The 14,021-nt window shown below is 49.0% G+C and overlaps 1 protein-coding gene, 1 non-coding gene and 1 pseudogene across 3 annotated transcripts in view; all 3 read left to right on the forward strand.

Moving 5' to 3' along the window:
- The first annotated feature begins 407 nt into the window (after nucleotides 1-407).
- LOC147701349 (inducible metalloproteinase inhibitor protein-like) overlaps nucleotides 408-14,021 on the forward strand; it is a 142,607-nt gene continuing 128,993 nt past the window's right edge. The window contains exon 1 of one of the 2 annotated variants that reach the window (XM_086930053.1): nucleotides 408-669. In XM_086930053.1, coding sequence (XP_086786179.1) covers nucleotides 645-669 — 25 coding nt within the window. In that variant the 5' untranslated portion in view covers nucleotides 408-644. The remainder of the gene's footprint in view (nucleotides 670-14,021) is intronic. The other variant, XM_086930054.1, reaches the window with a different exon arrangement.
- Nucleotides 4,974-5,073, forward strand: LOC147701350 (U6 spliceosomal RNA; annotated as a pseudogene).
- LOC147701351 (U6 spliceosomal RNA) lies at nucleotides 5,459-5,565 on the forward strand. The gene has a single exon (XR_015298491.1). It is a non-coding gene; the product is annotated as a U6 spliceosomal RNA (small nuclear RNA).

Here is a 14,021-nt window from a genome sequence, read left to right on the forward strand (position 1 = left end):
TTTTTGAAAATGAAGAGGACTCCATTTTCATGTTTGTGCAGAAATCGAATTTTTTTAGATGTGGGTTGATCAGAAGCTTTCGAGGATACTAGTTGCCACTGTGCTGTTTTCGGGTACAACCTTTCTAAAAAAACTCACACCACATGCTTGCAAAAAAACAAAGACACCATGGTTTCATACAATTACCAGTGCTAACTTGAAATGTTGTAGGACGTCACCCTTGTTGTTGCAGAAACGCGAGAACGCATCACAGTTAAAAGTACATAACATGGTGAGAATACGCAACATGTCTTGCAAAATAAGAGAACGCCCTTGAACTATTATAATAGAAGGGAAATTTGTCTTTGTGAAATATGAAATTGAACTTCCCTAAATTATGTGAAAGACAAAAATAGTTCCGAATAGGTCATCAGGAAATGCTGCAAGCTGCAAACAGGTGTTCATTTCAACTCTCAGCAGGTGTAACAATTCCTGTGCTTTTAGGAAAGGTACAATTGTGTGACCCGGCGCGTGATTCGCACCGTTTATTTCCAGGGAGTATGTGACTTGCAGGAACATTCATGTGTCGGCCGCACCCAAACCTGGAGCGTCTCGTTTATTCACAGACAGAGTTGTGCAAATGTGCCCAAGTGATGCCTCGGTGAATGACCGCAGCTGAATTGAAAGCAGGTATGTGTCAATATCTATTCTTTGTTTTGTATTTTGGGTTACTTATAAAAGATGCAGGTACTTCGATCTATAACTTGTAGACCTAACCATTTACTGTGCTGTGCCCAATACATTGTTTAAATTACTATATAAAAATATTGATATAGGTTCTGGGTACCCAGGGGCAGCAGACACTGCTCCTGCTACCAATACATTCAGACATCAAGCTAGTCCGGAAGATACAGATATCTTGAAGACTCGTATTTACTCTCTGTACACTTCACTTCAAGTTCTCCTAACTATGCTGGGTTAAAAAGGGGGACTTCGAGGGTGCAATGGTGAGACAAGGAGACAATCTTGTATTCATTGGAGATACAGTTTGCATGGTCTCACATCTGCTACTCCCCTACAATGGTTATTAAATGTCCATGATCTCTTGTTCATAATACTCTTCTAGGTGCTTAACAACCAATCTGACTAGGCCATTCACAATGTCGACATCCCACAATTCTTTGCATTCTGAGCCTTTTTCCTTTTTACCTAAAAGGGGACAAGTGAAACTCCATGTCCCAGAATGTAAAGTGGTGTTAGCTATGGTCTGGGCAGGCGGGAGAATTCATACATAAGACAGCCATCGTTTCACCATGACAAGTGATGCAGATGTTCCCTTTCGTATCAGATTTTCTTAAGATCGTTGAAAGTTAAGGCATTTTCTATTTCATCATATTTTCTTTAGTTATTTTGCCCACCTCTCTTTACTTCTGCAGACGGTCTCCTGTGTACTGTACCTTTCCTTAAGAATAACTCTGGACTGCCATGTACAGATGTGCTCATCAGTGTCTGCATTGTTAGGTTGAATCTCCCTCTAAAGGAGAAGCGAGTGAGAGACGGGCTCCTGCAATGATTAGAATGTAAATTAAGGGGGACCTTTAATTACCACATTTCATGACGAAGAAAAGATATTTAAAGCAGAAAACAGAAGAAATCGTTTTGATTATACTGAAGGAAGTTCTCGAAACTTTGTAAAATTGTTACTAGTAATATAAAGCGAGAAAAACCCTTGGAACATGTAGTTATTATGACCATGGGCCCATCAAAGTGATAAACGGCCTAACGTTCGTGCTATGCATTGGGTAAAAGCGGTCACAATTTGTTCACCCACATTTTACTAAGTGCTTTGTTGTTTTGCAAACTAACATATGTTGAAACTTATTGGTTCACAAAATTCTGATTCGCAAGTTGTCATAATTTGACCTTCTTCATTACCTCCTCGTTAGTCTTCCTCGCCACATGACTTACATAGTGAGCATAAGCTCCACGACAGAACCCTCCAAAGCAAAAAAAGCCTCCCACCCCCTCCCAACATAGCCGACCAGTCCCACCTGACCTCTATAAGAGGCGGGCCGGCCCAACCAACAGCCTGTTTTTTTTGTTCTGCGCGATTCTCTCCAGAGGCGCTGTTCAGGTAAGATGGGCCGGCGTGAGCTGGCCCTTGGGGTTTAGGGTTGAGGACCTGCTCTAGCGGTCCCTGGTGCCTTATGCCTAAAAATCCCCCCCCCTCTTCCTTCCCCCGGTCCTGTGGGGCCGGTTAAGTGCTGCTATAGCGTGCCAAGGGTCTACAGGGGGGGGGCGGCCGGGGGTGTGGAGTGTTTGTACATGCCCGTGTCTCCCCCGGTCATTAATGATGGACCCTAGCCACTATGTGGGCTTTTGGGTCCTGCGCATTCTCCTGTATGTTGATACAGGCTGGTGGTAGAAACACCCCTCGTGTGTAGGTGTTTCTTGTATTCCTGGGATCATGCAGCTCCCCTGTTTTGGTCTGCGTGGGCTGGCTATTCATGTGCTGTTTCCGCCTGTTAACTGCAGTGTAGGTGAGGTTCAGCAACGGTAGCTCAACGCCTAGGATGTCCGCTGAAGCCGGGGACCCAGGTTCGAGTCCGGTGTGAGACTCGAAGATTGTGTTATTCATATCAATTTAATACATTGAAGGTGTGCCTCGGTAATGCGATTGGGAAGCACCCTGTAATCTCCGGGGGAGTTTGCGCCAGGTTTATAAAACCTCATGCCTGGCTTTGGTTTACCTGGAATTGCGCTCTGACTACATTCCACGAGTTGTGGACGTGTGCGCTGACTCACGTTCTGGTTTACGGCTCTGGGCTGTCGTTCTGTGGCTCAGTTGTAGTGCGCGGCGTGCTGGAGGCTTGCCTGGGACAGCGGCGCTTCTGCAAAGCGTGGGGTCGGTAGGCGCGCAGCTTGTAAGGAGGCCGAAGGTCCGGCTTCTAGACTGAGAGTCCCATGGTCGTCCCCTCAGGTACACAAATGTGTTTAGCGGGGGCGGGCTTGGTCCTACCTTTTGGTCGGCGGGTCCTCGGGGGCTCTGCCCGGTCCGGGTGCTCCCCTCCTGCAGGCCTGGGACGCTGGTCGCTGCCGAGTCTCGCCTCTGCCTCCCTTCGTGAATTGTGGCTCCCCTATGGGCCGCGGCGGTTTGCCGCGCTGTGGTTGGCTCCGGGTGCCTCCCGCCTCTCGGGGGCGGGGTTTTGGTTGCCACCAGGTGTGACCGATGATTGCCTTCATCGGTCTTGTGCGGCTTTCTCCGGCTGCCACAGCGGTTGGGACGCGGCGTGCTTGGACAGTAGGCAGCGCGTCTGTCTCCTTCTCGGAGGGTCCGGTGTTCGATCCTCGGTAATTCCCATTTCAATGATGTTTTTTGTGTCGACCCAGTAATTCCTGGCTGTAGCATACAACACAATGAGAAGGGATAGTGTTGTTTGCTGTGATTTATTACTCTACATGCAACCATGCGGCCTGTGACACTGTCTCATTAACAGCTTAACTGTGCTTCACTGGCGCGCTCTAATGGGGCGCGGTACTACGTGGGGACAGATCCCTTTTGTCCGTGTTCCTTTTCTGGCGCCCTGGGGGACTCGCCCTGGGCCGTCTGGTTGCGCCGGTCTCGAGTGTTCCGCTCGTGGAGTCCCATTCTGCAGCTTTGGAGATGTGTGGCTCAATGGTTAGCGAATCAGACCCTGATGCAGAGGTCTGAAACAGGACCAGGGTTCGATTCCCCGCCTCGGCGGGTCTTGGGCTCGAAGTCCCAGGGAACTGATTATTTCCTCTGGGCGATAGCTGGTTTTTTCTCTCCACGTCGGCCCCCACGTTGCATCGGTTGCCTGGACTCCTCCTTGGGGATGGACGCCTCAGGGAGTTAGCCAGGATTGGGGTCCACAGCGGCTTTCGTACAAACGCCTGGTGCCCTTGCTGGGGTCTTGTGCGCTATTTTTGTATCGTGTTGCGCTTCTGTGAAGTCCGGCATGGCCCCTGCGCAGGGATGTCACGCAAGTTCGTGATTCGTTCCCTGTTAGGGCTTGGTTTTACCTCCGCCGGTGGCGGTGGTGGTTCCCGGGGTTTCTCGGGGTGCGTTCTCTACGCATGTCTCCGGACTCCCTTCCTCTGCCTGCGTCCGTTGTGAGGGGCGTTGGGGGGGGGGTCTTTGTCGCCTTTTACCGCCCTGGTGGCCGCGAGGCAGGCTCGGCCGTCTGGTCTGGCTGCGTCCTTGTCAGCGGTGACGGCATTTTCGACGCAGCCTTCCTTCGGAATCCTCTTCCGCCTGTGGGTGAGGGCGTCCCGCCCTTGCATGGGTGGGGTCCTTCGGCGGGTCCGGGCCCGAGTTTCGGCTATTACCGGTCTCGTACTGGTTCTGCCGCTCCCTTTTTCGCCCCTAGATCCTGGCTTTCGGCCCTCTCACTCCAGGGGGTGTCCCGGTTCTTGGGCTCTTCAACGGTGTCCGGTCTTGCTGGTCTTGCGGACTTTCCGCGGGGTCCCACCGTCTCGACGGGTTGGGGTCCCTGCTCCTCCCCTTGGGCCGTGGGTTGGCCTGTGGGGCCGGCCTGCGAGTGGGGGTCCCCACTCTCAGTTGCGGGTACTTCCGTTGGGCTTGCCTTCTGGCCCATGGGGGGGGGGGAGCTGTGCTTCTGGCCCGCCTGGTGGATCTTCTTCGCCGGGTGTGGGTCTTGGGGTTCCCTGTCTGGCCGTGTGCTGCCTCTCGGCCTCGTTTTTTTTTTCCCGTGGGTGAGGCTTCACGTCTGGCGGTGTCTCTCATCCGTCGGCTTCCTGACCTATGTACGGTGGTCCCTTCGGTCCTCGTCTCGGGCTTGTCCTCCTTCGGGGGGCGTGTGCCTGGTCCCGGTACTTCCCTCTGGTTCATTCAGGGGGGGGGCGTCCTTTGGCGCCGGGTCGTTTGGGGGTCGTTGGGATCTCCTGCAGTCGCACTGCTCCTCGTGCTTCGGGGGTTGCTGGCTGTCCTCCTGGCCTGCCGTCTTTTTGCTGTGCTCGCTTCGGCAGCACATTTACTAAAATTGGTTGAGAAGATTAGCATGGCCCCTGCGCAAGGATGACACGCATATTCGTGAAGCGTTCCATAGACCGGTGCTTCAGGGTCCCCAGGTCTTGGTCAGGTCGGGCGACCTGGTGGTGTAGGTGTCGCCGGTCCTGTCCCTTCGGGCTGTCTTTCCCCCGGGGTCCGACTAGGTGGAGGCGGTTCGACGGAGTCGGATCTAGCCTTCGTTGCCTGGTCTCGCCCTGCCCCGGTGGTGTTTCGGCTCCTGGGGCCTCGGCTCGGTCTGCCTCCGGTGGCTCTGTTCACGGAGGGGGACTCGGCCCTCCTGCCCGGGTTCTACTCCTCCTCCCGGGTCCTTGTGGTTGCCCTGTCTTTCGCGTGACCTTTCGGTCTGATGTACGCGTTTCCCCCGTGCCCTCTGATATCACGGGTCCTCTGCTGGATTTGCTTGGGCAGGGCCGGGGGTGCTCCTGGGTGCTCGCCTCGGCAGCGCCTGGACTAATATTGGAACGTTACAGAGAGGATGTGCCTGGCACCCGCGCGTGGTTGACACGCAAATTCGTGATGCGTTCCTGTTTTTGGTTCCCGGCGGGGTCCACCGCCCCGGGTACCCTCTCCTTTTGCGAGCTGGCGGTTCGGGCCTCCTGGCCGATCCCGGATCTTCCTGTACCGTGGTTGGGTCCCCCGCTCTCGGAGTCGGTGTTGAGCCGGCTCTTTTCAGCTGGCCTGACTCCATCTGCAGGCCTGGTTCTTGAGCGGATGACGCTGCTTGCTCGGGGTTGTTCTTCTGGGGTTGTGGTTTTGCTGCTGGGTTCCCGCAGGTCTTCCACATTCTCTTTCTGTGCCCGGCACTTGGCGTCCTTCTCGCGTTGGCGCGGTCGGCTTGGTGCTGTCCCCGCCTCCGTGGTCCCCTTACGGGTCTTGGTTTTCCGGACTGAGGGGTTTTCCTGGGGCGTGGCCCCTTCTTCCCTGTGGGCCCGGTGGGCGGCCTTGCGGGCCTTCCACAGTTTGGTGTTCGACAGGCTGGTTTCCCTGGTGGCTCGCTCTGCCGGTCTCCCCCTTGGGATCTCTCTCTCGTTCTACGAGCTCTTCAGGGTCCGCCCTTTTTGAGCCCCTGGCCTCGGTGGCTTTACGGTTCCTCACCTTTTAGGTGGTTATTCCCTGGTGGCAGTGGTGTCTGCTGGGCGGATGGGCGTGCGGGGGTCGTGCCTCCGCTACCCTCCCTTCTTGCTGGTTTTGCCGGACAGGTTGTCCCTCCGGCATGTCCCCCGTTTCCTTCCCGGGGTTCCTTCCCGGGTGTCCCGGGCTCGGGTGGTGTCTTTACCGCCTTTCCCTGCCGACAAGGTTCCTCTCTTGCCCATGCTGGTTGTCCGGCGTGCTGTTTTGGCTTCTCTTAAGCGCACGTCTTCCCTTTCCCGGTAAGATTGCCTGTTTGTGTCTTTCGGTCCTGTTCATTCGGGCCACAGGCCCTCTCTTTCCGCCTTGAGTGGCTGGCTTACACAGGCTATCATCCTTTCCTATGCTTCACTGGGTTCGGTGGTACCGGCGGGGGTCCAGGGTCGATCCACGGGGTGTGGCTCGATGTCCTGGGCCCCCTTCAGGGGTGTCTCCTCTGTGGAGATTTGTCGGGCGTCGACGTTGTCGTCCCCCACCTTGTTCATGGGACTCTTTCGGTCCCGGGGGACTTCGCTGGGGCCGTCCGGGGTGCAGGTGCTGCGGCTCCTGGCTGGCCTCCTTTTCCTTTATGTCTTGATTTCAGGTTTCCGGTGATCCCTGTTTTCTTTTCATTTATTCTACATCAACCTTGTGTTGGTTTCTCTGCATCACCGTGTGGTGTTGTTCTCATGGTGGACATTGAAGCCTTGTTGGCTTGGGTATTTGCTCACTATGTAAGTCATGTGGCGAGGAAGACTAACGAGGAGGTAATGCCCCGGTTACTTACCGGTAATCTTCATTACTCCGAGTATAGTCTTCCTCGCCACATGAGTTCCCTCCCCCCCTCCCTGTCTTGCTATTGGCTTCATTGTTTGCTTGGTAGTTCAGGCTGTTGGTTGGGCCGGCCCGCCTCTTATAGAGGTCAGGTGGGACTGGTCGGCCATGTTGGGAGGGGGTGGGAGGCTTTTTTTGCTTTGGAGGGTTCTGTCGTGGAGCTTATGCTCACTATGTAAGTCATGTGGCGAGGAAGACTATACTCGGAGTAATGAAGATTACCGGTAAGTAACCGGGGCATTAATATGCATCAGGTAGGTTGTAACTTGCAACCCACTTCAAATCGCTGCCATCACATGGATCGTGGACTGTCGGGATCAGCAAATCACTGTCTCTGATTGCTTTTAATTAAAGAAATCAAATTTTTTTTACGTCCGGTCTACCTTTAACTGAAATGTACAGAGAGCAAATATGGGACTTGGAGACATCTTTATTTTCCTGCCTAAGTTGATGCCAGAATTTACTGGCAGCAAGAGCAGTGTTGGGGTATCATCTGCTGCTGCTGGGTACCCGGAACTGTGATACATGTTTGCTATATTAATTTAAACAATGTTTTTGGGCACAGTTAATGATAAGGTCTAGAAATCATTAAAGAAAAACAGGGTGCACTTAAAAAACTGAAAAAGAACAACTTCTAAAGCCTTTTACAGGTGAGCAGCAGACCCAGGATCCACTGCCTACTCCCAATAAATGCTTATTATAACATTTACAAAGAGGAACGTGCATTTAGGGGACCCCTTCCTGTTTGCTAGTGTGATACCACCTTCTGTGAGGTATCAATAACCTATAAATGATTTGCACCCACAATTGCTGTCGTAAACCACAGGTAAGTACCTTAATAAATGACAAATTAGAAGGGACGCCCAAAACATGCCCTTTTCAATTTTCAAATTGGTATGTAGTTGGAGTTTTGAGCATAACTATGCTATTTTGAGGTCACAAAGGTTCCGATTTAGGCCGGTCAGAGTCTTTTTTACCACCCAAATAGGTTTGACCATAAGGCCCAAAATCACAAACACCTACTATTTATTACTTAATATCAAATTCTTCTATGCCAATGTAATCGATCAATACAGAACAAACTGTAAAGTGACTGCATGATCACCAACCTAATTGGTGTAATCACTGAAGGAAAATGACACTTGCAAAAGGAAATGATGAAAAAGAAGCCACTAAAATAAGGAACAGGCCATATGGCTGATTTGAGCAAAAAAGCAGCCTCACAGGCATAGTAAAGGAAATTAGCAACAGAACCAACCCTAAAATGCCTTCACATTACATAAAGATTGCACAACTCACTAAATCAATCTATTCATGAAACATCCCTATAAGGACTCTAAAAGACATAGATCACTCTTTCAAATTATCAGATATTTTGCCAACCCTGTCTCATAACCTGTCATCTAGGAGCAAAGGATCATAGTGATCTTCGCCCTCAAAAAATTACAGTGAGAGTGCAAGGTGTGAATCCAAACCGGCCAATGGAGCATCCTAACTCCATAAATACTGTAATAACAAAAGGATCAAATGCAAAACCTACTACCCAGAATGACTGTTGGCTTTGGTGAAGGCTCTTTCAAATGACAGGCCCAAAAGCAACAATCAGCTAGGAAAACTTCACTAAACTATTAGGAGAATCTCACTCAGCAAATGAAGGGCCACAATCAATGACAAGAGAGAAGCCTTGACATGGGGATCCCCCCACATCTCAAATCATGCTAGCCAATCACCGCTCCACCTTACAAAATAGTCAAATTCAATGCCTTAACCCCTTCACTGCGGTGGCTATTCCGCCGCAGTGCTAAGAGGGCGGGGCGGAAATGCGGCGGGCGCATGCTGGTGACGGAACCGCTCCGTCACAAGCGTCGGTTGCGCTGTGCTTATGACGGAGCAGTTCCGTCATCAGCACAGCGCCACCACAGCTGATGACGGAGCGGTTCTGTCATCAGCAGGGGAGGGGTTAAGAAAGCAATAAATAGATCACTGCCTATCTGACCCTGATAATAATGCCCTAAAGGCGTTCACACAAATAAAAGTGACCAAGAAAAACGTTATCTGTCAATCAAACAGGAAATTAGTGTAGACGCTCCTTGGCAAATTACTCCATGATATCAAAAGAAAGAACAGAACAAGATTCTGGCACACAGGAAACAGATTACAGAATCCCACAGTTCACAGAGTTAGCTCTCACTTGACAAAAAAAGCCCGGGTACGTTTTCTGTGTCATTATTTTAATACAGAATACTCCAGCAGTACAAACAAAGAGAAGATAACGGGTTATACAAACACAGAAACACAGGAGAAACTCATAATCTAAAACTGCTCAGACAACATTAACAAATGCAATTACGGCCACACAGATTGCAAACAGGAAGCCCAAAGAAAGGAGGGAAGGAGCACCAGGTCCAAATTGGATCCCCCCCAGTTCTGTTTAAACTAGACCCAGATTACCGGGCAGAAGCATTAAAACCAGTATTTGAGAACATTCTTCACACACACACAATCCCAGCTTTCTGGAGGGATTAATCATTTCCCCAATCCATAAAACAGGTGACAAGAATGAAGGAAAAAATGATAGGCTGGTCACCTTAACAGACAACAACGCAAAATATTGTGTTGGGCTCATTCCAGAAGAACTAACAGATTGTGCATCACAAAACACAGACATCCCCCTTAATCAAAAAGGTTTTAGCAAGCACACGGGGACAACCACAAACATATTACCTCTTTCCCTGTTGATAGACGCTATATAAGATGACAACCTACCATTATACTCCTGCTTCATTGATTAATCCTCAGCCTGTGATCACACGGACAGAGAGAAGCTGTGGGACAAACTCACTAAAAGAAATATTCCGTCCAGTCTTTTGAATCAGCTGATTCTTTTACACATTGGTTCTTGGGTCCAAGCGAAGCTTGCAGGCGGCGACCATCTATCAATAAAGATTTCAACCCCAAAGGGGCTGAAACAAGGCAGGGTACTACTCCTGACTTTGTCCATTCTCTCTTTGCCAGATGTATCAAACAAATGGGACACGTGTAATTCCCATGCTCTAATGATGGTCGGTCTTTCCCTTTTGAAGCTGTTATACCCTGATGACCTTGTGGCCATCAGCTTCCAAATCTTACTGGACACCACCAAAAGTTATTCTGATGAAAATGGGCTGAAAATAAACATAGACAAATCTAAAAGCATGGAATTGAACCAAAAAAAATAATCTTAAAATGTCACTGGCATCTGACAGACAACAGGTAGAAAAAGTCAATGAACATAAATATGTGGGGTTCATAAAAGATAGCAAAGGTGAATTTACGGCTCAAAAAGAGGCATTAAAAAGAAGAGGAATTACAATGGCAGTAGCAAAAAAAATCTCAAGAACAAAATTGTCGGTCCAAAATGTACTCCCCTGATCCAGGTGGTACAGGCAAAAGTCATTCCAACTACCACCTATAGGAGCGAGTGCATGAGGGGTCGGGATGCTATCACGCAGGATGAAATCGTAACATGAGCATTTGGAATGATTTTTAACTTACCAAAATACACATCACCTGCTCAAATTAGACTGGAATTCTATTTGCAGTTGTAACAATGAGCACGCAGAGCCGCTTATGTCAAAAGCTGGTATAAGATCAAGAGAGCTAAGCATGGCTCACTAAATTCTCATTTATGAATCAATTGCTGTCTAAATATACCAGTGCAGCAAAATCCTATTTGCAAGAGTTAATAGAACAACTGGGCTTATATGGTTTTTTGGAGTAATAAGGAGCATACAACAGCTTCAAACAGCCTGTCACAGCAAGTGTCAAAAGGGTTTCCTTGGCAAAGGATGAAACTCTGCTGTCTGGGAGAGTGCACAAATAGTTTACTCTGCACAGCTACCCCAAGGGATTTCCACAACCTTACCTAGGTGCAGGGTTCAACACAAGAACTAAAGAAAAAAATCGATAGCACTGGCTTGGCATCCTTCCATCTCTGCTCCACTTACCACCATCGAAACACCATCAGACAACATTTAGTTGCAGTTTGTGTGGGGCAGCCACAGAGGATATGATTCAGGTGCTATGCATACTTGGAGAACTTGTACATGAATACAGATTTCCCTTTAATGCCAAGGGATTAAAAACTTGAAGTCAAGCAGTGAAAGCATGCTTTGCTGGCAGATATGTTCCATTAAACTGCTGCCTTGTATTGTTCCTGAGCATTGCTGAAAAAAAAACTCAACACCAGTAGCAATAGATTGACAACCAATAAATAATTATGTATATTTCTCTTGGCAAGAATACTGACACCACAAGAGTGCAAAATACCTTGGAAAGGAGAAATATTTAAGACTATGGGGCATATTCACAAGGAGCTATTGCTGAAATACCTGCACTTTATCGCAGCCAAAGTCATGATAAATTTACCCCACAATTCACCAGCAGGTGCTAACAGCCCACAGCACCACTTTTCCCAACGATAGCAGCCGCAAAAAACATTGCCACAGAGGACGCCCGCAACTATCGTTAATGAGATGCAGAGTAGGCGTTCCCATGCAAAAAGCCACAACAACACCACACCTCAACATTCATAACGACCAGCCAGCTCGGCGATAAGATCACAAAACACATGATAAGGTGCGTTAGCAGTAGGAATTTTACACCTGCTCTGACCTTGTGTAAAGTTGGACAGCAGCCTGCTCCACAATAGGGAGCCCTGTCCAGAGCGTCATCGGAAGAGGATTCTCTCCCTCTCTCTTATGGAATTAATAGCCCCTTACCTCAGAGCCAAAGAAAATTTTGTTCTCCTAGGCGATTTTAATATCCACGCAGACAATCTGGAACTTACAGAAACCAAAGCTCTGCTTGCAGATATGTCCACAATAGGGCTCCAACTTCATAACTCCGACCCCACCCATGAAGGGGGACACCTTCTAGACCTACTTTTCTCAAACAGCCCCACCTTGCCCTGCAAAACCACTTCTCACCTGAACTGGACTGACCACTATTTGCTAGAAGTTAATCTCCCCATTTCACATAAAAAGACAACAAACAAAACTCTTCCCCCAATTTGGCGACGCCAATGGCATAAAATAACTATAGAAGGACTACAGGAAACCTGGAAAATACCCTCAATCCCAGACACAGATAACGTAGATGACATACTCGCTAAATTTAATGCCTCTCTACAGGAAGCAATAGATAAACTAGCACCGCTAAAACTCCACAAACAATTCCCCACCCATAAAAAGGAGAAGTGGTACACAGAGGTACTAAGAGCTGAGAAGCAAGGGTGCAGAAGACTGGAAAAGAAATGGAGAAAATCTCACATAGCAGAGGATAAAAAAGCCCACTCAGAAGCCCAATCTAAATACTACAAAAACATTAGAAAAGCTCGAAAAAACTGTCTGGCACAGCAACTGTCAGAGGCGGGCAATTCCTCGAAGGAACTGTACAAAATATTGGAATCCTTCGTGAAACCCACAGCTTGTATTAGCGCAGATGATTTCTCACTACCACTGTGTAACGAGATCTCCCTGTTCTTCGGGAGCAAAATCAACATGATTTACGATAAAATCCTGAAAACAACCAGCACCAACTGTGGAAATTATGTCCCCACGACCCCGCAACCAATAAAATCACCATCCTTACTTTCCTTTCCCCCAGTGTCCAATACAGACCTTTCTCCCCTAATTAACCACATAAAATCTGGTTCTCCTAATGATCTCTTACCAGCGAAAATGATGGCCCCTCTAAACTCAATCCTAGGTCCACCCATACAAACCATCATAAATCAATCCCTGAGCAAAGGACAGGTACCTACAGAATGGAAACAAGCTGTAGTCAATCCAATTCGGAAAAACGCCACAATACCCTGGTCGGACCTTTCAAACCTCAGACCCATCTCCCTCCTACCCTACCTCAGCAAACTTACAGAGAAGCATGTTAATACACACCTGTCAAAATATATCGAAGCAGCGGAAGCCCTGGACCCATCCCAATCGGGTTTCAGGCCTAATCACAGCACTGAATCAGCCCTCCTCTCCGTGACCGACAACATCAGGATGTCACTGGACAGGGGGGAATCCGTGATTCTAGTGCTGTTAGATTTATCCGCTGCTTTCGACACGGTATCACATGAACTCCTCCTAGAAAGACTGAGTGATGTGGGAATAGGAGGCACGGCTCTTGCATGGCTAAAAAGTTTTCTATCCGATCGCACCCAAGGTGTCAGACTAGGCTCTCACTCCTCTCCATCTAGAGTGCTTACTAAGGGTGTGCCACAGGGCTCATGCCTTAGCCCCACGCTCTTTAACATTTATGTGGCCCCCTTAGCAAATATGATAAGATCCTTTGGATTCACTCCGGTGTCATACGCTGACGACACCCAACTTCTGTTTCCCTTCACAACTCTCACACCGGCAATTCTTTCATCATTTGCCAGTGGGATGAGAACGACAGCACACTGGATGGCAAAAAACTTTCTTCAGTGCAACGTGACCAAAACAGAGGTCATGCTGTTTGGAGGAGCGACTCTCCTCTGGTCACCAGATTGGTGGCCTTTGGAATTAGGCCCTGTCCCCAACCCCAAGCCCTTAGCAAAAAACCTTGGTGTTAAGCTGGACCAAGCACTCCTGCTCAAGGAACACACCACTCAGGTTGCAGGTGCCTGCATTCACGTGGTGGGGCTCCTAAGACGTGTCTTTCCTTTTCTGCCAGACAACCACAGAAAGACCCTCATCCAAACTTTAATTATAGGCAGAATGGACTACTGTAACGGTCATTACCTATCAGCGAATGAAGAACAAATAGACAAACTTCAGGTTGTCCAAAATACGGCAGCAAGATTGGCCCTCAACGCCCCCCCCAGAACGCCCTCCCGCCCCCTACTGCACCAACTCCATTGGCTTCCTGTGAAGCAGCGCATCAATTTCAAAATCTGTAACATCATACACAGATGCCTGTATGGTGCCAGCCCCAAATACTTACGAGAGAAATTTATACCATACTGCCCTAGACGCGCACTCCGCTCTAGTAACCATCTGTTGCTACAAGTTCCAAAAATAAC

The sequence above is a fragment of the Lissotriton vulgaris genome, chromosome 7, assembly GCF_964263255.1.
Source record: "Lissotriton vulgaris chromosome 7, aLisVul1.2, whole genome shotgun sequence".
In the NCBI taxonomy this organism is placed as follows: Eukaryota; Metazoa; Chordata; class Amphibia; order Caudata; family Salamandridae; genus Lissotriton; species Lissotriton vulgaris.